The sequence below is a fragment of the Haliotis cracherodii genome, unplaced genomic scaffold (genome assembly GCF_022045235.1).
Source record: "Haliotis cracherodii isolate W230 unplaced genomic scaffold, xgHalCrac1.p SCAF_11, whole genome shotgun sequence".
Taxonomy (NCBI): domain Eukaryota; kingdom Metazoa; phylum Mollusca; class Gastropoda; order Lepetellida; family Haliotidae; genus Haliotis; species Haliotis cracherodii.
Window position 1 is genome coordinate 33736666 of NW_027266266.1, and position 21553 is coordinate 33758218.

General features: G+C 40.5%; 1 protein-coding gene across 2 annotated transcripts in view; it reads right to left on the reverse strand.

Moving 5' to 3' along the window:
• Window positions 1-18499, reverse strand: part of LOC139455689 (short-chain specific acyl-CoA dehydrogenase, mitochondrial-like) — a 95624-nt gene extending 77125 nt beyond the window's left edge. The window contains exons 1-6 of one of the 2 annotated variants that reach the window (XM_071237239.1): window positions 18257-18498; window positions 15280-15434; window positions 6687-6836; window positions 6046-6157; window positions 4517-4632; window positions 1842-1877 (exon numbers count right to left, since the gene is read on the reverse strand). In XM_071237239.1, the coding sequence (XP_071093340.1) occupies window positions 1842-1877; window positions 4517-4632; window positions 6046-6157; window positions 6687-6836; window positions 15280-15434; window positions 18257-18317 (630 nt within the window). In that variant the 5' untranslated portion in view covers window positions 18318-18498. Of the gene's footprint in view, window positions 1-1841; window positions 1878-4516; window positions 4633-6045; window positions 6158-6686; window positions 6837-15279; window positions 15435-18256 lie in introns of both variants that reach the window. The other variant, XM_071237240.1, reaches the window with a different exon arrangement.
• Window positions 18500-21553: the final 3054 nt, after the last annotated feature.

The following is a 21553-nucleotide window of genomic DNA, read 5'->3' on the forward strand; positions in this document are numbered from 1 at the left end:
GAGGAAATCTGGAAAACTGTGGTTCGGGTAGATCGCACCTTACTGCACGTAGTAATGTGATCGTTTCCATCCCCTGAGCGTCGTATAAGCGCTCCTGTTCTTATATTGAGGTGATGATGAAGGACGACAACACGTTTCTTGGAAAGTAGTCAATAGGGGTCGATGGAACGGTCATGGGACGAAGTAGAAAATCAACGCTGTATCTGGTAGCCAAGGCTGAAGATATGAAGACGTCGTAGTCTAAAAGATCAAACCGTACAAAGGAAGGTGATCATTTTCATCCCTTGAATGCCGTATAGGCGCTAATGTTCTAATAGTAAGGGGGCGATGAAACGAGGTGCCTCGCGACAGCCATGGTGGCAGCGGTATTCTATCGTTTCCATCATCTTTGCAAGGATGGACTGCGACAGGCATCTGGTTGAGTGGTTGCACCATGCATACATGTAAGTATGCAAACCAATCTGTAGAAATACATTGCACCGCTCGCCGTGGTCAGTTGACCTAATTCCGGTCTGAGTTGTTGACAGTCGGAGTACTTGACATGCGACATGTAAATCACTCTGTGCAGTAGCCAAGAAAGCCGTATTGGAGCCGGAAATGATTTGCAATCTCCACACACAGACAATCCCCAATGAACTGTGTCGGGAGCACTGGGGGCGCCGAGGAAGAGTCTCTTTGAGGAACGCTGGTGCTGAGGCAGGGCCGGTGCAGAGCGATATGATACACCGTGATATGAGAGACCAGTCAACCATGATCCCGAGAAGTGGGTACCCAGTAGTCTATGACGAAGGGGTCAAACAGGCTTGATGAGCCTGAACAGTGAAGATCTACCAGTTCTGATACAGACGCTGTACACCAGAAGCTCTGTTTCGATACCCGCAAGTCATCTCTCTGAAAGTATGGCACTTTAAACGACGGGGTTAAGGAGAACATCGCCAGTGGGCAAGTTGAATCAGTCCAAATGTCTTTTGGTTGAAAGATTCCTTCCAGGAAGTTGAACGATAGTCACAATCGCAAAGACATACGGAAGAGCAGCGCAGCGCTAGAGGCGCCAGAGAGCTTGAGCCATCAGCGGCGCCGGAGAGCTTGGAGCGCTTGGAGCGCCGGAAGCACCGGTGGTGTTGCTTGTCGGGGGCATTGTGAAAGTACAGGGCATCGTACAATCACTGCAGCAGGAGCGGCCCCGACCAGATTTTTAACGCGGCAACAAGTGCAGTGAGGCAGAAAATCTGGAATTTAAGCAAAACATAACTATGTGGCAAAACCACAAAGTACGGGAAGCATAATGTAACTCAATAACTTTGTATCTTATTGAAGTTTATGGGAGCAAACAATTACACTAAAAGGTAGCAGAAAGGCAAAGCTTTAAGCATAAACATTATACATAAATTTAATATATTACCCAAGCCAAAGAAAGAATTCAAAATACAGAACACGAAATTACTTGGCAACATGGTGAATGGCAAAAATGGCGGGGAAAAACAAAATGGTGGGAACAACATTGCGCCCGTAAATTACTGTGACTAGAGCCTCAAACGAGCGATAAACGTTACAAAGTACGAATGGGTAGACCCTAAAAGTAACATCCCATAAACAGGTAACAATGTAGCAGCATACGATGAATGTAGAAACACGCAGTGTTTTGATGTGACGTCGTGACTTCCGGGTCACATGCCGACTGTGAGAGGGCGCTGCTTCCCGTACTGGTTGGGACAACCTTCTTCAGCAGCTGGATCTCAAACAGTTCGTCAGCAGTAAATGCAATACGGAGTAATGCAGGATAATAAAAAAAAATCATGATTTACAGCATCTGATACCATCTTAGTCTTGTCAAGATTTACCTTGTGTTTCAGCTGTTTATCAGTGGTAGCGAACACCTGCAAGATAACACAACATGTCAGTCTGACACAGTACATAATACAAAAGCTGACAACATATCCTTGTCACACTCCATATAATATTGCAATATTTCTCGTCCATGGATACATTTTGGATTCTTAGAAATATATCCTTCAAATTAATAAACTCATTGAGAAACTGATCATGCAATTATCATTTCTCATTTATTAATGCATAGAATTTACTATTAGTTCCAAGCTTTACAACATATCTAAGAAAAGAGTATGATACAACTAAACTGCACAATTCACCTGTGAAGATCAGGATTAGAATAGGTCTTCAGAAACCCATGCTTGTCGTAAGAGGCGACTAATGGGATTGGGTGGTCAGGCTCGCCGACTTGGTTGATGTATGTAATCATATCCCAATTGCTTGGATCAATGCTCATGGTGTCATTTACTGGATTGTCTGGTCTTGACATGATTATTTACAGACTGCAATCATATGGCTGGAATATTGCTGGGTGCAGTGATAACAAACAAAAACATTTAACAACTGACATGGGATATGGTGGGATTTGTCGAGAAATCTCTACTTTCCCTTCCTTCCTGTCTCTCTCTCCTCTGTGAAATTTACAAAAAATTAAACTATTTAATTTTTAAAGAGTGACTTGCCATCTTCCTGTGCCTGTGCTTTGAACAGTATTTCAGTTATATCTCAGCAGTTTACCTTAATATGGGATGAAACCTCAAAGTGCTTTAAGTCCTGGAAGTTTACCATCAAAATGGACAATCCAAGGATCACATATAATGCAAATCTGGGACTAAAACCCAAAACAAATGGATCCTGGCATGACTAGGGTATGCAACTCTGGACAGGAAATTTGCCTAGCTTAACACCACTGAGACACTCATACTTTTGTGCTGCCTAAAAGAAAACAAACCCTGACCAAACAAAACAGCGTGCCACAGCATGAGTGACAGGCCATTGTAAGGACCTGGATCCCTATTTCAGTCAGCTCATTTGGGGGCCCTAAAATCAGTAGGGCTGCAACGAATACTCTGAGGTGAAAACTATTCACGAACACAAAGTAAAGAATAAGAATATTTATTCACAAATACAATAACAAGTCATACCAGGTACTAGTATCTGCTCATATGTGACAATGACCAGTGACCACGTACATAACTGACAAATAATAAATCAGGGTTCAAATTTGTTTTCCAGTCCAGATGGCTTGAATCAGTTAGAAACACTATTACCGTATTCAACGTAATAAGCGCCCAGGGCGCTCTCAAAATTAGAAATAGGGCGCTCTTCTTAGAATATAAATCTAGTGAGAAAACAATATGTTTTCCCCCATCTCAGATCATGTAACACCAGAAATACCTGTCAACAAATCTGAACTGTAGTACGCAATTTAATCCTATCATTATAATTTCTGGTAATAATAACATAAAAAAATCATTGTTTATCTGGAGTAATGTTTGCAATATATTTTAATTATATTCAAAATTTCATTCAATAATTATAATAAAGTTTACAATAATTTCGGCGAAATCGTATGCGAAGTGATCGGTAGATCGCACAACTCACCGTTATTAACAGCAACCACGGTCAGATTACCGCTATTGACGCCTTGAAACAAACTTTAGTTGCAAGAGAATGGATACACATATCATAAATGCAGTACCATGACTCACTAAAAGTTACATTTGAGGCAATTTGAATATTAAATGTCAACATAATGTTTTCGCAATCGAAATACATGTAGCACGGGAAGTCTCTACGGTGACTGGTCAAAATCGTTCCATACGTCAAAAAATATCCTGCATACAATTTGTACCAAAGTGCTACACTTATGGTTCTTTTAATTTTAAGTATATATGGTGGAAGCTGCAACTAAAATAACACGATTTTGGAATATATTATTCCTGATAATATAATAATTTCAGATACAATTTCTTCCGACCATTGCATCAAATTACTTTAAAGTGATATCACTGGGTAGGTTTTAACTGTATCACCGGTAGATTGGGAGGAAACGTGTGCACAGCTGATTGCTATTTCCCACTTAGTTTACGAGAAAATACACAAGGTAATCGTAATATCTGCATATAAAACAATGCCTTTGAGAGCAGGAAATACATTTTAAATGGTAAATCATCATGTTTAGTGATGTTCTATATCAAATTTCATACTTTTATTGACCAAGTTTGTTATACCTATTCTAATTTTTTTAGAAATGTAGATCGTGTTAGGTAGGCAGAGCATGTATACTGTTTTGTTGGTCGTCTACCACCTACAACATGACCTTCGTTAAACCGCTGATCATAAATGACGCTCATCAATTATTTGGACCACGAAGGTAGCGTTGTAGCAAGGGATCACTGTACATTGATCAATCGGAAGGAGTATTAATTGTGATTGTTCATGATCCAATATATTAGCAAAAGTCACCGTGGGCGCTTATTAGAGTGGGGCGCTTATTATGTCGAATATGGTAATCAAGTTCAATGGGCCACCTGATTGCCATTACAAGGCCAGGTGGCCTATAAATGCAGCCATCAAATCACTAACAGATGATCTCTAATAGCAACCTCTAATAGCTAAATCAACTGCACACAGTAAAATGAATTAGAAACATAACACAAAGAGAATCAATTTCACAGCATACCACAGTTGCTGCTGATTCATAGCCATTTGTTATCCATGACTTGGTCCCATTGAGCACCCAGCTGTTCCCCTGCAGGCTAGCTGTCGTTGAGGCCGCCCCTGCATCACTACCATTGCCTGCAACACCACACAGTTGACAGTAAGGGCTTATTCTGTTGACACACTACCTGCAACACCACAGACACAGCTGACAGTAAGGGCTTATTCTGTTGACACACTACCTGCAACACCACTGACACAGCTGACAGTAAGGGCTCATTCTGTTGACACACTACCTGTAACACCACAGACACAGCTGACAGTAAGGGCTTATTCTGTTGACACACTACCTGCAACACCACAGACACAGCTGACAGTAAGAGCTTATTCTGTTGACACACTACCTGCATCACCACAGACACAGCTGACAGTAAGGGCTTATTCTGTTGACACACCTCCTGCAACACCACAGACACAGCTGACAGTAAGGGCTTATTCTGTTGACACACTACCTGCAACACCACAGACACAGCTGACAGTAAGGGCTTATTCTGTTGACACACTACCTGCATCACCACAGACACAGCTGACAGTAAGGGCTTATTCTGTTGACACACTACCTGCATCACCACAGACACAGCTGACAGTAAGGGCTTATTCTGTTGACACACCTCCTGCAACACCACAGACACAGCTGACAGTAAGGGCTTATTCTGTTGACACACTACCTGCAACACCCTAGACAGAGTTAGTTGGTTTACTCTCTCATAACATTATGAACATGATGAACTTTTATCAGAAATGTCATGGATGATATTTCAGAATTGTAGAAAAGAATGAAGGACCCATATTCTACTGGCACGTACGATGCCCTCAAAACACACCAATTATCTACATGTACACACACACACATTTTGTACATGTGTCATAATGATTTTACAACAAGAGTGTCAGGTTGTTTGTCAGGTATTTTGTACTTGAATTCTGACACAAGTTACATTAAATAAGTACGATACACATACCAAGTTAATAATCTCTTTTTTAGCCACACTTTATGATTATCTGTAGTGAAGTTGTGATGTCTTTTATAACAATGCTGTGGGAAGTGTGCGCCATAAGTATTTTAATTTACTTACAGGTATATGCTAGCTGTCAGGCATTCTTCTTGAGGGAGGAAAGACCAAATAATGTAAAACTTTATTGAATTTTACAATTTGGTGGGTTTTCAAATATGGGTATAGTGCTGATAAACCAAACTTCCTAATGACTAATCCCAACCAGTGGATATATTGGCAATTAACAGACACATCTCCTCACAGCAAGTCCCTTTCAACAATCTGGTCCGTCTGAGCATGATATCATGGTTGTCATATTGCAACTGTGTATAAATCAGCTCGCATGCTGTATTGGAATCCCTACTGTGCATCCCTGGTAATTACCAGCCATTACATGTATAAGAAGATTCCGTATGTATATGTAAACAGTGGTACATGACATTCTAGTGCAACTGCTTGGATGAAACTAAAGACAGATCTTGTCAACATATTCTACCTGGTTCACTGAGCGCAAAGCAGCCAACATTTTTTCCTGATAAGAATGGAGACATGAACTGGTCCTTTTGGGCTTTGGTGGCATACTTCTGAACTGGACCTAAATAAAGTGACTGAAGAAAACATAAACCATTAGTAGGTTACACAAACAAATATAACTGAAGATGTAAGGCAGAGGATACAGTAAACTTTGCCTTATGCTTGTAACATGTGTAAGGTACATTCTGTGCAGGAGACAAGATATGCATGTGCAGCTAGTAGAGTCAAAACTTCATTATCTCAAAATCAGTTATTTCTAATGTACCGTCAACTGGAATCCATTCCCTGGTCCCAATTTGTCCCTTATTCGACATACATTCAGGTATATAAAGTGATCTTTCGAACCTGCAAGTCATCTTCACTCATGTCATCAGCATGCCGAGAAAATCCTACATTTATGAATTTTTGAGTCGAGCTTCTCGGTAGCAAACATTAAGTAGGTTCACTTCACAATTTCTTATGACTTCAATTAATTCCTTCAAATGATTTACTTTTTCATCATCATATGGTCAGATATGATCCTTATACATTGTCAGCGCTATATGTAGCTATGGCAGAATAAGAAAATGGATAGCCAAACAAAATAGGAAAACAATTACTCACATTGTTGACACTCATGATAACTCCAGCAGCAGCACAACCCCTACTGATCTCCTCCATGGCTATAGCATAGGCCAGGTAGTCCAGGCCTGTACCCCCGTCCTCCTCGGGCACCGACACACACATCAGTCCCAGCTCTCCCATCATCTCCACCTGCACAGGCAAGCAGTCTCTGCACATGCTACTGTTAGGTAGGGGCAACCCAGACGGGTAACTACTCACACTTAGTGAGGGGGAAACACTAAAAAAAGTCATGATCACTGAATTATTCAAACACATTTCATTACAGGTCGCACAGTTTGATTACCCCCTGAGAAGCCATCAATGCTATTTCCCTGGTAACCACATCAATATTGACGGAACTTACTCAGTTTCACAAGGAGACAAATTTCACCATGAATTTGAAAAAAACTTGATTCAATTGGTCAATCAGAGGTTTCATATGACAATAAAACTGAGTTATCACTATCCCCCTGGCACATTAGAATTTTGTAAATTTTCTAATAAATTGTATATTTATATACTTATCCTATCTCACACTATGCATTTCTTCTTATTCTTCAATCTTGGTGTGGAAACGTCCAAGATCAAAGTTTCCAGCTTCAGAAAACACCACTCACCCAAACACATCCCATATATCACCAAATCACCACTGTGATCATGGTTCACGCACCACTAAAATCCTGTGCGACACGACCCTCATTCTCAATCTAGAGCATACATGCTGGTGTAACTGTGATGCGGGGATAGTTGGGTGGGCATTGAGCGTGTGAGATAGGATAAGTATATAAATACACAATTTATTAGAAAATTTACAATTTTTTAAACTTCTCCTATCTCACACTATGCATTTATCCCACGGTTGGATGTAGGGGCGCAGATACCCTAGCCTGTAAGGACCTCAACCGTGAGACGTACACAAGGAAGCTGGAACAAATCAGGAAATGCAAAGGATTTTAGAAGGATTAGTGATAAACTCGTGTAAGGGTTGCTTCAAAAAACCCTCTTTGGGCTACCAAGAGATATACATCAGGACATCAGGGAATCATGTGTTCCATGGTTTCACACAAGACGCTGTTCCAAGAACGACCACGTAACCATGAGCCAGGCGACACCTACTCGGTCACGACTTAAACCTCACCCCTGATAGGAGGAGGTGTTTTGTTCAAACACCACGTCCCCGGCGTAGGTTCTACAAGACAGACCTCACACATACGGTCCAAAGGACGTAAGGTGGACCAGCTTGGCATCTCTTTTTTTGCTTCGTCAACCTATCAAACTCACGTAGAGATTGAATAAGGTAAGAACGAGAAGAGGAAACCATTGACGATACCCGTTTATCACACAGGTCGTCAATCAACTACGAAGACATCACAGGTGCAAAGACAGAGGTGAGCAGGTAGATCGGGACACCATTTAAACAAATGGCCGCACTGGATGGTGACTTCTGTTGGTGTAGACCCGTTTATCACACAGGTCGTCAATCAACTACTGAGACATCACATGCGCAAAGACAGAGGTGAGCAGGTAGAAGATTGGGACATTATTTAACACATGGCCGCACCGGATGGTTTCTATTGACGTAGACCGAAGTCCCAACAGACAAGCATATATACCCTCCCAATGGGAGCTTGTCTGGGAAACCTGATTAACATAAGCAATAAATGAAACTATTGCAGTATATACAGGAAACCAGACTTGGGACTTGTAGTCCGCTGGGCTTCCTCATCTGCGCTGTGTGGCTGCTGTGACCTTGGACGTCGGCAACTGAGATTCCGAAAGGAGTAGGTGGCAAAGACCATATCAGAACGCCTTAACATCCCTCCATGATGGCTGAAAGTGTGCAATTCTATGCAACGCCAAGGTGGAAGTCACTGCCATCGTCTCACGAGGATCGGAAGCAGCTGGGGTGGTAGTCCCTCAAAGGTGTAGACCCTGAGGATGATAGAACGCAGCCAGTGGAGATGGTGGTTCAAGATACATCAGAAGTTGCAGCCGTCGACAAGTGGATGAAAACATGCTTGCGACAGCGACGGATGGTCTGAGATGCCTTCAAGTAGATCTTGTAGGCTCAGGTTGGACAAAGTGAGACGTCTTCCATGACATCAGCTCTCAATCAATAAGAGTGGTGAAGGCTGAAAAGACGATCCGGTTGTTGTCTTTGAATACTTACCTTATTGAAGACGCTGGAACCTGACTCAACCGACGTCTAAGCACGAGTCCCTCTAACACGAGCTGCAGGGGCCAACGCAAGCAGGAAGATCGTCATGAACGTAAAGTTTGAGGTTTTATCCACAAGTGGTTTAGAGTCAGCCAGGAGAAGTGACGGAGGAATACAGGGAGATCCCATGCTGGAGGGCCAAGTCTAGAAGATTGGTCCATAAGGTGGTATGAGCGAATCAACGTCCGAAGGTCAGCGGAAGCAGAAACCTTGGAACCTGAAGTGATGGTAACGCCTGAATTACTCGCAGTCTGAAAGATCTGCCTTAGCTGCTCTAATGGAAATCATCTTACGAGACTGCTCTTGATATACTGTAAAACGTGAAATTAATGTGTCTCCAAAAGAATGCGACCGCTGGCCCCTAGCCAAAAATGCGACTCAATATGAATGCGACACCCTCTCCTCTCAGGCATCAGTGGATTTATATCTAAACAAAAGGTCCTCTGTCAGGTTTACAGGAAAATCCTCACCTTAATCCAACCTTACATTAATCCAATCACACACCAAATATCACCGCTTATTAGCGCTGAGTAAAGTACTTCCGCTAAAACAATACATGCGCGCTGGCTCGTATCGGCCTTTATTGCAGTCGCAAAGAGCAAAAACATAGTGTTGGGTGGCGTCTGTCTGGACTTGCAGGTGTGAACAGTGATGACATGAGTGAGTAGAATGCTTGTCTTGACCCCAGCAGTGACAATTCACAGGATGTAATTAGTGTTTGAATGACATTGTTTATATACTTGTAACAAGTGCTGCTCATTTAACAGTGATGTGGAATACATAGTTGTTTGTTTTCAGTGTATGTCTAAGTCGGTATTTCTGCTATCCAAAATGTCTTATTGTTGATATAAATGCGATGTTTGATAATGTGAGCAAAGACCACTCGCATTTTTCGCATTTAATTCATGCTCACGTTTTCATCAAGATTTACAGTAGTCCATACGTGAAGTTTGTATAATTTTGGTCTTGGATGGACCTGATTGGATGGAGGATGTAGCAGTAGATGTGACCAGAAGTCTTTGTAGTGGAATCTCTGCCAGTTCGACGATCTCTGGAACCCAAGTTCTTGTCGGTCAGAAGGCACTACCAACAGCAGTTGTAGGTAGCTCGTGTGTAGTATCCTTGGTATCAAGGCTAGTGGGGGAAACGCATACGCGTTTAGGTCCTCCCACAATGTTATCTGATGCAAATAGGGTTGTTAGTAGACAACCTTTTCTTTTATTGCCAGTTGGAATGCTTCAGCCAGAGCTTCCATTCTGTTGGCAATAGTCTGGCTGGTCTGGACAAGGTGTCTGCTAATCCACTTGCCGCTCCCGGTATATGTTTTGCCTTTATCTGTAAGTTGAGCTTGTCTACCAAAGGTGAAAAGTCAACTGCAGGAGGGTCTCTGATTTCATCGTGCCTTGAAGGTGCATGCCATAGTTGAAATGAGTGTTCCGATCATCAGACATTGGTTTCTTGTCTGTGGGGTCCAAAGAAATATTGCCCGGATTACAGCCTCGTATTCCAGATAATTGATGTGGCAGAGCTGTCTGCTTCTGACCATAGGCCTGATGTTACTTCCATGTTGAAGTGAGCTCCCCGACCTTGAAGTGAGGCATCCATGAACAGGTGGTTGTTGTATTCCGGCTTGTGTAACCAAGTTCCTCTGCAAACAATCGATTCCACTGTCTTTCACAAGAGGTGTTTCTTCAATGTGTTCTGGTACTAGGATGTTAGTCTGGCTCATATGACTTGATCCCCCAAAAATGGAGATCCTGGAATGATTGTAAGTCGGACTTCTGATAATTTATTAACCAACGTAGTTGTGTTAATAATTTCTGGGTAAATATTGCGGTCTGAGTAATTGTTGATATCCGGGCTTGAATCCCTTCATCCAGGTAAAATGTATTACGGATTCCTGTGTGACGAACAGCAATTGGTTTAGTCACTTGTGTACATAGTCATGGGTCGAAGCAATTCCAAAGGGTAGTGTACTGCCAGTGACAAGAAGGGTGGTTCTCCTTCCAGTGGTGTTAATCCAAGCTGTCGTCTGTTGACCGATGACGGTTGGAATGGGGTAGCGGAGAGGTCATCCGAAGTGTAATAGCTATTACCATACATAGAACATTGAACTTCCGAGTTGTTGATGTGGAGATGAGTTCAAGCACACATAACACAAAAATTGTGTTCTAAAGCGATGGTAAAATCTTGACGGTCGTGTGTGTGAGCTAGTAACTAGTAGAAAAACGAGGCTGAAGATGTAGTTTACCAGTTGGTTGATTGTAAGAAGCAGGGTAATCGGGACCACGTTGAAGAGCGGTAGTAGCAGAAACAGTGCCTTGAATGGACGTGGAGAACATTAGGATCATATACCGAAATATAATGTCGATATTCACCAGCTCTCATCTTGAATAAGTGAGGGATGACTTGTCCTGCCAGGTTGATCGGCGACATGTAGAACTAGTGAAGAGACGATGGATTCTTAGCACCGGAAAAATCGCTGTGCATCCCGGTATCGATGCGACGACAAGGGGCGCTGTGAATATGTGACAGACTGTACTTATAGTCATTGACTACTACTGTAAATCCTTCGCCTGACTTGCATGAGATCAGCCTGTACCAAAGTCTTTTTTACAAACAGCAATCTCGGCGTGATGTGTAATTCACCCTTGCGCAGAAACAGGCAATACAGCAGTCTTTCCAATCACATAGTCAAAAGCTCCCAACACACGAGCGGTGTCCCGAGTGGAGAAAAACTCCAGTGTATAGGCAGTCAGTTCCTTGTAGAATATGGGATGAACTGGTGTAGTACCTAGGTGAGCCTTGTATGACGCTTGAAACCATCTTCAGACATCGAACATCTGCCGTTTGTATCGATGAAAGACCGACGAACTCCCCCGTCGAATCGTCTGTTAGAATGGCGTAGGTTGACCATGGATAAGGCGTGCCAACTCATATGGAATATCAGGCTGAAATGAGGGCGTCGATGATAAAGATCGGCTGCGATGATATCGAGCCTCAGGATGATGGTGCCTGTTTGACGATTCCAATCTGAACAGGGGCGCACGTAGCCTTGAGCATCATGATCTGTAATGGAATATCAGGCTTAAAGCGACGGCGATGATGATAAAGGTCGGCTGCGATGATATCGAGCTTCAGGATGATGTTGATTGTGAGACGATTCAATTCTGTCACAACCTTGTAATTGTGCTTTCTCATAGGAGAGGATCGTAAGACGATTCATGACTGGCAGGCACGTGGACCGGACCCATGAAGATCCCGGTAGAGAAGAGACGTCAGTATCTCAAGCTTGCCATCATGGTGACTATGCCTGTAAGAGATCAATGAGACCGGTTGGTCAAGTTCGCTGATATGGTTGGTGCAGGTCATCGTTTCCGAGACGTAGAACGGATGCTCGTGATAACAATCGCTGGATTGTCTGATCTAGACAACGGAATGCTGTAAAGGCCTTGTCCAAATTCGCATATAGAAGTCCGATGCACGATGAGAGTGAGGTCTATTGATTCCATGGAAGAATGATGATCTTATGACTGAGGACGATCCGTCGTTCGTCTGTATTATATAACAAAGTTATATCTGGGATAACATCTTCTCAGTAAAGTACATGCTCGTACTTTATGGGGTTGAGTACCATCCGGGATTCGAACCCACACTGCTGGATTAAGGGACCTAATCGCCATCACACAAAGTCAGCGATCTAACCCACTCAGCCACTGAGGCTTCCTGCAGGTAAAGTCGTAGCAGCGGACGAGTTCTTGATCGGACGATGTGTCGATGTATCGATTTATCCATGTGTCGACGAATCCATGTGTCGACGTATTGATGTTTCGATTTATCCATGTATCGATTTATCCATGTATCGATTTATCCATGTATCAATTTATCCATGTGTCGATGTATCGATGTATCCATGTGTCGACATATCGATGTATCGATGTGTTGATGCATCGATGTGTATCGTAGAGTGGAGATCCCTCGGTATCGATCTGTAGGAGAGACGAAACTGTCGATCCTCCGAGGTACGATCTGACGGACTGTCCATCCAACATCAGCATCTTGTCGATAATGGTGAAGCATGCCGATAACGGTGAAGTAAGGTGATCTGTCGATCTGTCGATTACTCGGTCATCCTTGATCCTTTGATCACTCGGTCGTTACGATCCAGCAAAGGATGACGATCCTGTGAGTGAAGATCCGTCGTCAGTTGGCTATCACTTCCTCGCCGACGATTGTATTGTTTTCGGTCAGAAGGGCTGTCGCCATTAGAAAACCAGAGAGTAAGTAAGCTAAGTAAGTTGAGATCCAATTCTGGCAAGGTGGTACACAGTAGACATCGTTTTTAATACCGCTCTCTCTTTGTGTTAATGGTAAACTTTAGTAGTGATGTCGTGTATTTAAATTTTATATATATAAAAACAAAAACAAATTAAAATTTCTCTGTTCAACATGTTCACGAATAACGTCCGAACACTATAGCGATAGAATTGAGAATGAGGGTGCTGGATATGTCAGGGGATCAGGCCGCTGGGGTAGTGTCGCACAGGATTTTAGTGGTGCGTGAACCATGATCACAGTGGTGATTTGGTGATGTATGGGATGTGTTTGGGGTAGTGGTGTTTTCTGAAGCTGGAAACTTTGTTCTAGGATGTTTCCACACCAAGATTGAAGAATAAGAAGAAATGCATAGTGTGAGATAGGATAAGTTTAAAAATTTGTTTGTTCATATAGTTAAAATAGACACCTCTAAAGCCCCAAGAAGAGATAGTCACTTGGGCCACATTATGTCATCAGAAATACTGATTAAAAGTGAAATTAATACCGGTACACATAAAAGGCCCCTTCTCTGGAAAAAAATAACTTAGTCTTATCAAGTATCTCTTAGACAAGCTAACTTCAGCAGTTTCTTTGAAAATTTGTCCCAATTGCAGACACTATGCACCAAGTAAAATAACATGGATCAAGGACCGTAACTCTGAAGACAGATCAATATTCGAACTCAGTCTTGACAAGTATCTCTTAGATAAGCATGCAAACTTTCATTAATGGAACTTCAGTAGTTCCTGAGAAAACTGGTCCCCATTTCACACAGTATGCACCAGGTTGAAAAGCATGGAGCAAGCGCCATAACTCTGCAAAAGACGAAGTTACAACACCAATTTTCGAACTCATTTGTGATCACCAGTAAAATCAGTGTGTAAAATTTCATTTCTCTGACTTAAACAGTTTTTAGAAAATTCGTCCCCTCTGAGAAGTAGACGGCTGGAAAGAAGGAAGGAAAGACAGACGGACGAACACCATTCCTATTTCCCCTGCCCCACTTTGTGAAGGAGGATAATAGCCAACTGATTTAAACAGCTGATTCAACTGCAGCAACACAGTGGAGGCTAATAATTATAGAAAATTACTAATCCTCATGTTGAAGGACAACCAAGGGAAAATAAGAAAACAAAGCAATAAACGAACTGAAAGTGTCCTCAAGTCATACTTTGCCAGGTGAACATGAAATCCTTTAACATTTAACCATCTCATACTTGTTCTGAATGTTACTTTCAATTTTACATCTGATAACTAACCTATAGTAGTTCTCCGTTTGCATGTTGCAATATTACTCTTAACATGCTTAATATTTCCCATCACTTTAGTTAAAAAACACTTGTATTTGAGGAGACACCCGTCATACTTGTGCCCATCAACATGCTGTTGCAGTACTCAACTTAAGACAATGTGCGCCCTTCAAGTGTTTACCACTGATTGAAACAAGTCTGTGATAACAATGTGCATGAAGTATATCAATTATTGCTGTGTAAAATGTCGCACATTATTATGTATTGTTTGTCCACTCAGAGGCAGTAGTCTAGAACTGATACGGTGTATATGGTTTAAGGCCAACATGCATGAGGCAATCTGAATACACTGTAATATACATGGGATAACTCCACTTCACATAGTAGGGCTCGTGGAGGATTGGCATTAGGGTCAAATCATGGACAGGTGTTCTGTTCTTATCTTTTCCTCTTCACTTATTCTAAGAGTGCCCTCAGCAGGTATTCAGTGGAATAAGATAGTCCCTGTAGTACATGTACATGGACATGTTAAGTCATGTTGTATACTGCAATGACAAATTACTTAGATAAACATTACAGATGCCAACTGCATTTTTTTGACAATTTTAATTGGATTTTATTTGATCCTCTGTTCAATGATATCGTATCATACATGTATATCGAATACATAAACTCATGATTCTTGAGTCAGCTAAACAACAGTCAAACAATTGTGGAACAACTCCCAAACAATTTTTCTCTTTCTTAAATAGGGGATTAATTAAATCCACCCATGCATCAAATACCAGTTACACATCTCATAACTTACCTGTGTTTTTGGGTAGGTGTGTTCTTTGTCAATTTTTCCTGCAATAGGTGCAAGTTCATTTTCTGCAAAGTCTCGACAGGTCTTGCGTAACAGAGCATGAGTTTCTGGAAGATCTACCAAAGTGCTGAGACACCGCAATTGTGAAGCACACACTCCTGAAAGAAGGAGCATATTGGACTTGCCCTATCCTCAGGAAGATGTTATGTTGTGACTGCATCCATATTAGGAATCTGATTTTACACCAGACATCATTGTTAATGAATCAATTAATATCTATTGACAAACTTAAAACTATCATTATCAATAAAATTAATGATATATGATTTCTTTCTAATATCAATATATAAAACATGTTTGCTGTTCTATCAGTTGTATGTGTAACAGCTGTGTTGGATTCCTGGACAGCATCATGTGTTAAATACACAACAAAAGTTCCATCAGTATACAAGATATATGCAGCAGTTCCTTCATATGGTGTGGTAGGACATAACCCTCAACCAGGTCAAAATGGGGAGAAACAGAAACAGCATTTTGTTTCCATATGAATATACAATAAAAAATAATTTCCTACTTTAGAATATTTCATCAAACCAAAAATGATACATCTTGTCACCCCCAATTAGTGTACAAACATACAGATAGTTTATTAATGGGAAAGAACACTCCAACTTTCAGTCGTCTAGCCGGCGCCACTTTAATTAGCCCGTATAACCATCAGAAGCCAATTAGCGCCAGCGACCCAACAAACTGGGCTTCTGACCAGCAAGGGGCCAACTGGAAAACCTCATTGACAGCGAGGGATAATACATGTACTCTTAAATCCTCACATTTGAGTGGTTGATGCTTACTAAAACCCTTCACCTTTGCTAATTCATCTGTGTGTGTAAATGTGTATGTACACTCAAGAAGCATGTATTATTTTGGTAACAATAAACTGATAATAAAGCATAAATCAGTAAATGTACATCAATTATATACTCAAACAAAGAGGAAAGTATCCACAAGTAGAATTGAAATATTTCATTAATCAAACCATTATGAAAAACACACGTCACTTTGCATGTGGTAACCATGTGCCCCATGCCATTTTTTTATACTGAATTAACCATTCACATGACCTCATCCACCTTAAATATTTTCTCATCAAAATTACATGATCCATGAGTAGTGCCCAATTAAAAAAATTAAACACATATGGAGAAGTAATGAAATATGGACTAGCCAGACAGGCCAAATACTTTTCAAGCCCTTTGTAATCTTAACTGGCCATGAGTCAACGGGCCAGTAGTTAAATTGAACCCTGATCAGACAGAGGACAAAAGACAAGCAACCAGTTTTTGGAAGAATCTGTCAGACTCAAATTTGTGACCTTAAGATTGTTAGCTTGACAAGATAACCTACTGAGCTATGTCCACAGGCTCTGTACTGTTAAACTAAGTGCATATTTACCAAGTTATGCATAAGATGTTAGAAAAATGAACGAAAATGACATAGTGGTGATGGACATTAATGAAGGTTACAGTCAGCCATGGTATCGTATGACTTTTCTTCGACAGACATTTACAAGTGGTCATGGTGCCATGTTGCACACTCGTTCCGTTATATAATCTACAAGGTACCAAGTAAGGCAGTGAGGTGAGGTGAAATGAGGTTTTACGTTGCGTCCAAGATTATAGCACTTATATAGCGACATGCATGTACGTTTGTGTGTGTTTGTACTAGTCCGGACTGATGCCGATTTATAGTGCTAGTTTACTTTAAATCATATTATTTATGACGCAGTTTAACATGAATACCCCACTCAGACACAGTATACTGACTCCGAGCTGACCAGACACGGCCGGAGATTGAAGCCAGGACCTTCCGCTCTCCATGAGGATGCTCTACCACTAGGCTACAGAGGCAGTCCCCGAGTAATGAATACTTCGCGAGCATGGAGTGAGTGAGTTGGGTTTAACGCCGCTTTTAACATCATTCCAGTTATATCACGGCGTCGCGAGCATGGAACAATGAAGGATCAGGCGTTACTATTTTTGCCATGAGAACGTTTTTATGAGAAGAATACATGCAACTGAAAATGTGGAAACAAGAAAATGCTTGAAATTGCATGATAAGGAGGAACAAGACCCTTAGACTCTGTACACAGTAGATTGATAGTTTTTGGACAGGTGACGTTTGGATGTGTGCATCATCAATAAATAAACACCTAATAAACTGCATCCATGTACATAATAATGAAACCTACAGAGTTAAAAAAATAAATTATGTATATCCCCATCTCATGTAAGTGAGGCAGATAAAAGAAATAAATCTACATTGAAAATAAAAATCATTTCATAAAATGGCACTTGTTATAATATGTGCCACTGCAGGTTACATTTTGTTAAATAAATATGGAAAACTCTCTACATCACTAGGCTTATTCAAAGAGATTGTGTGTTTACAAAGAACCCTGTTGCTAGGCTAATGTCACAGACCTGAGTATCTGGCAACAAAATCTAAAAAATTACTTCATGTGCAATTGTGACCTGTTTGAGTGGGTGAGCGGCTTTTAGCAACATTGCAGCAATATCACAGCGGGTGACCTGTTTGAAACGTTTGTGGTAAATCTTCTGAATTCTGAAGGTAGGTCTAATAATAATGCACAAAGAAAAACAACTTGAATTTGTATTTATGATCATTAAGGTAGGAATGTTAACCAAGGCAATATTTGAGCCTAAGTCGTTGCACAGTCTTGTCAAGTATACAAATGAGGTGATCTTGCTGATAATACTGAGCCTATTTCAGACTCATTATCGAGATGGCAGACGAGATCTAACCTACATGAACTGCACTCACGTCAATGGTCCAGGGGACAGATTATGTGGTCAATGTGAGTAGAAACAAACCTTGTTGGAAATCGTAGACATATTAACACATGTTATATATTGCCGCTTATATAAAAGTGTAGCAAGAATAAAACATAACACACACATACTGCTAATATCTTTCATATGTCGCGAGCACATCGCGTGTGAAATTGAACGGTACATCGCCATATCCCATCGGCCTACAGAACGTATTCGTTTGAGCTTCTTTCACGTCCGAAACGAAATGTACACTCCGCTGCTGGTGGACCTTCAAGTAGACTATTCGAACTCCGTTCTTATGGAAATGAAGCAAGCTCTGTGGGGAGCTTCTCAGAACAGTCGGATAGTTTCCCTTGCCTGAAAGGCCGACAAGCTCATCACAGCGATAGTCCGTTCGCGGAGCTCTCTGTGATGTTACCGAGAGTGTAACGAAGGTGTCACGCGCTGGGAAGGAGCTTGAAGGGCCGGCAAGCTCCTTCCCAGCGCGTGACACGGGATATCGCTGTGAGGAGCTTGAAAGGCCAGGCAATACCAGTGCATGCCACTCTAATAAACAAGATACGTGCAAGGAGCTTAGCAAGAAGGACGTGTGTAGCGACCAGAACTGGGATACGACCAGAACTGGGATAAACACCGTAGAGAATTATATCTGTGGCATGCAACTATGTGTTTAATTGACAAACATTTAAAAAGAGCAAAATCATCTGCACTTCTTGTGTTTTGTATTTTTACTCCGTTCTGCAAAGTGCGCCAATGGCAATGCTACTGACTCGATGCCCGACATTTGCAGCTAAATATAGCAGCGTATAAAAGTGGTAATGCGGAACTAAAGCGGAATACAATTTCTTCTTTTTATGCATATTGCTCATGACAAAATGCAATTCCTATAAAAATGGTCGTGTTGCTTATTATCTGTAATTACTGCCCATTGCCATGTTTAATTTCTAACCATGATATCAGTCCCAAATGTATTATTTAATTGTCTATCATATCATAACCTTTGTGAGGTGGTGACATGTTTAAAAACAGAGTAAAATTTCTGTTAAATAGATATCTTGGCCACTTCTGAACACAGTGTTTCCTACAAAATAGCAAAAGCCAAATGAAAATAAAATTATTCTCTAATTTATGTATTTTAAAGTTGTTATGCCACTCATTGGTGGGGATACAAGCGTAATAATTCAAGTTCCTAGGATGTTTGTGTTATGCAATTTTGCAAGAGTTATGAGAGTTGGACATATTTCTTCTCATACACAGTAAAACAGCAGGTAAATGTCTAGGAATAAATACTCATGACATTGTACAATAGGCCATGATGTTCACAAAATATATGTGGGAGGGTATGTACATCAATATAATAATATTAATTATTTTGAATATAACTAAGTGTGTCATTAAACATCAAACAATGAATACTCAAAATGTCAGAGTTGAAAGGGGTACAGTTAAATTTGTACTGTTCAAGGGATTTCTGAGCAACAACACCTCACAGCCCTCTGGCAACTGATGTGTGTATTTTTGTTTGTATTCTCAAGTCCCAAAGTCATTTTTTGTAAATATTACTATCATTAGCATGTTAGATTTTAGTGGTAACAATTATTAAAAATCACTCCATTTGATTATTGTGTACATGATGATAAAAGCAACTATTTTCTTATATTAATGGTGGAGGTACATGTAACTGCTTCCAGGCATAGCAGATGCAGGATGTGAGAAAGTTTGTGCTTCATCTTAGAAGTCTAACTTAAAAAATAAAAGAAACTAATTACATAGAGAAATATTAGAGTAGAAATTGTTGAAAAAGATTTCTCTTTTTAAAAAAAGATTTCTTTAATGTTCCTTTGATTCACCCACCACCCTATTCTTTTTCTCATTGTTTTAAAGGAAAAAATACATATGTAATACCCGGTATGACAAAATCTCCTTCCTGGTCAGTATTAAAATAACTGGGAAACTCATTGAACCATTCCTGGTAGGTTATTGACATAAAAATGTTGAAGCTTTCATAACCGTTTTGCCAGCAAAATGTCCTCATATTTCTGGGGAGACGATATGGAATCTAAATGATATTATTTAATATGATTGAAATATTTAGAAAGGTTTCAAAATTACCAACTTAAGACAGATAACATATATCTAATAAATCCATTACTAATAGAGAACTGAACTTGTTATCTCATGCTCTGTCATCATTGACATTAAAATTTACAAGACAAAGCAACAGTAAGAGTTATCCTCCCTTTACAACTTGATCAAAATGGTCGTCTGGTCCTTGCTGTTGAAGGCCAAGTGGCTGAAGTTTCTAAGATAATATTTCTTTGAAAGACCAGAATGTGTAGGTAAGTCATTATACCTTTACTTTTTACCTTTTTTCTGTGGTTTCTATCTAGGCAGGTACAGACCTAGCACAATGTCATGCATTGTGCAGTCAGTCCCTCCATGATGATCAGTTAGCCTATTACAGGTGTGAAGGGGACGAAGCTTTTTTTTAAACTATGTAGTTTCATATGCACAGCTTATTGTCAAAGTACATGTTTCTCAAAGGTTGTAAATGTGAATGACAATGTTCAGAAAACAAAACTCTCAAGATTCCTTTCATTCTTGAAAGCATAACATTTATGCCACTTCTGGTTGAGGGGATGTGAGTAATAATATAGTCCACAATCTCTTAACATTAGCAATATTGACCCATAGCATTCAGATTCTCCTCACAGGTTTGAAATGTTATTTACTATCATCAGCCAAGAAGAAATCTTAAGATTTCATTAATAGTAGATTTTAAAGGTGTTATCCCATTTCTGGTCAAGGTTATATGAATAATAATATAGTAAAAAAAATCTTTTAAAATTAGAAATCTTGACTCAAAGTGTTGAGGCTTTGTTCACAGGTTTGAAATGTTATTTACTGTCATCAGCCAAGAAGAAATCTTAAGATTTCATTAATTGTAGATTTTAAAGGTGTTATCCCATTTCTGGTCAAGGGCAGATGAGTGATGATATAGTAAAAAATCTCTTAAAATTAGAGGGGGCACAGGTGGCCGTGTCGTCTAAGGCGCCGCGATTCACTGTGCAGAGTTGCGTCCCTTTGATCCGCCAGCAACCTATGATGGTTGGTTCAAATCCTGGTTCACTCCAATAATGCTTCTAGGTTTGTCAGCACCATCACTTCGTTCGGGCTTTCCTCCCACATTAAGCTGACACACCGTGATATAACTGGAATAATGTTAAAAGCGGTGTTAAACCCAACTCACTTAAAAATTAGAAATATTGACCCATTGCATTCAGATTCTGCTCACAAGCTAGAAATGTGCTTTGCTATCAGCAGCCAAGAGAAAATCTTAAGATTTCATTAATTGTAGATTTTAAAGGCGTTATCCCATTTCTGGTCAAGGTTATATGAATAATAATATGGTAGAACATCTCTTA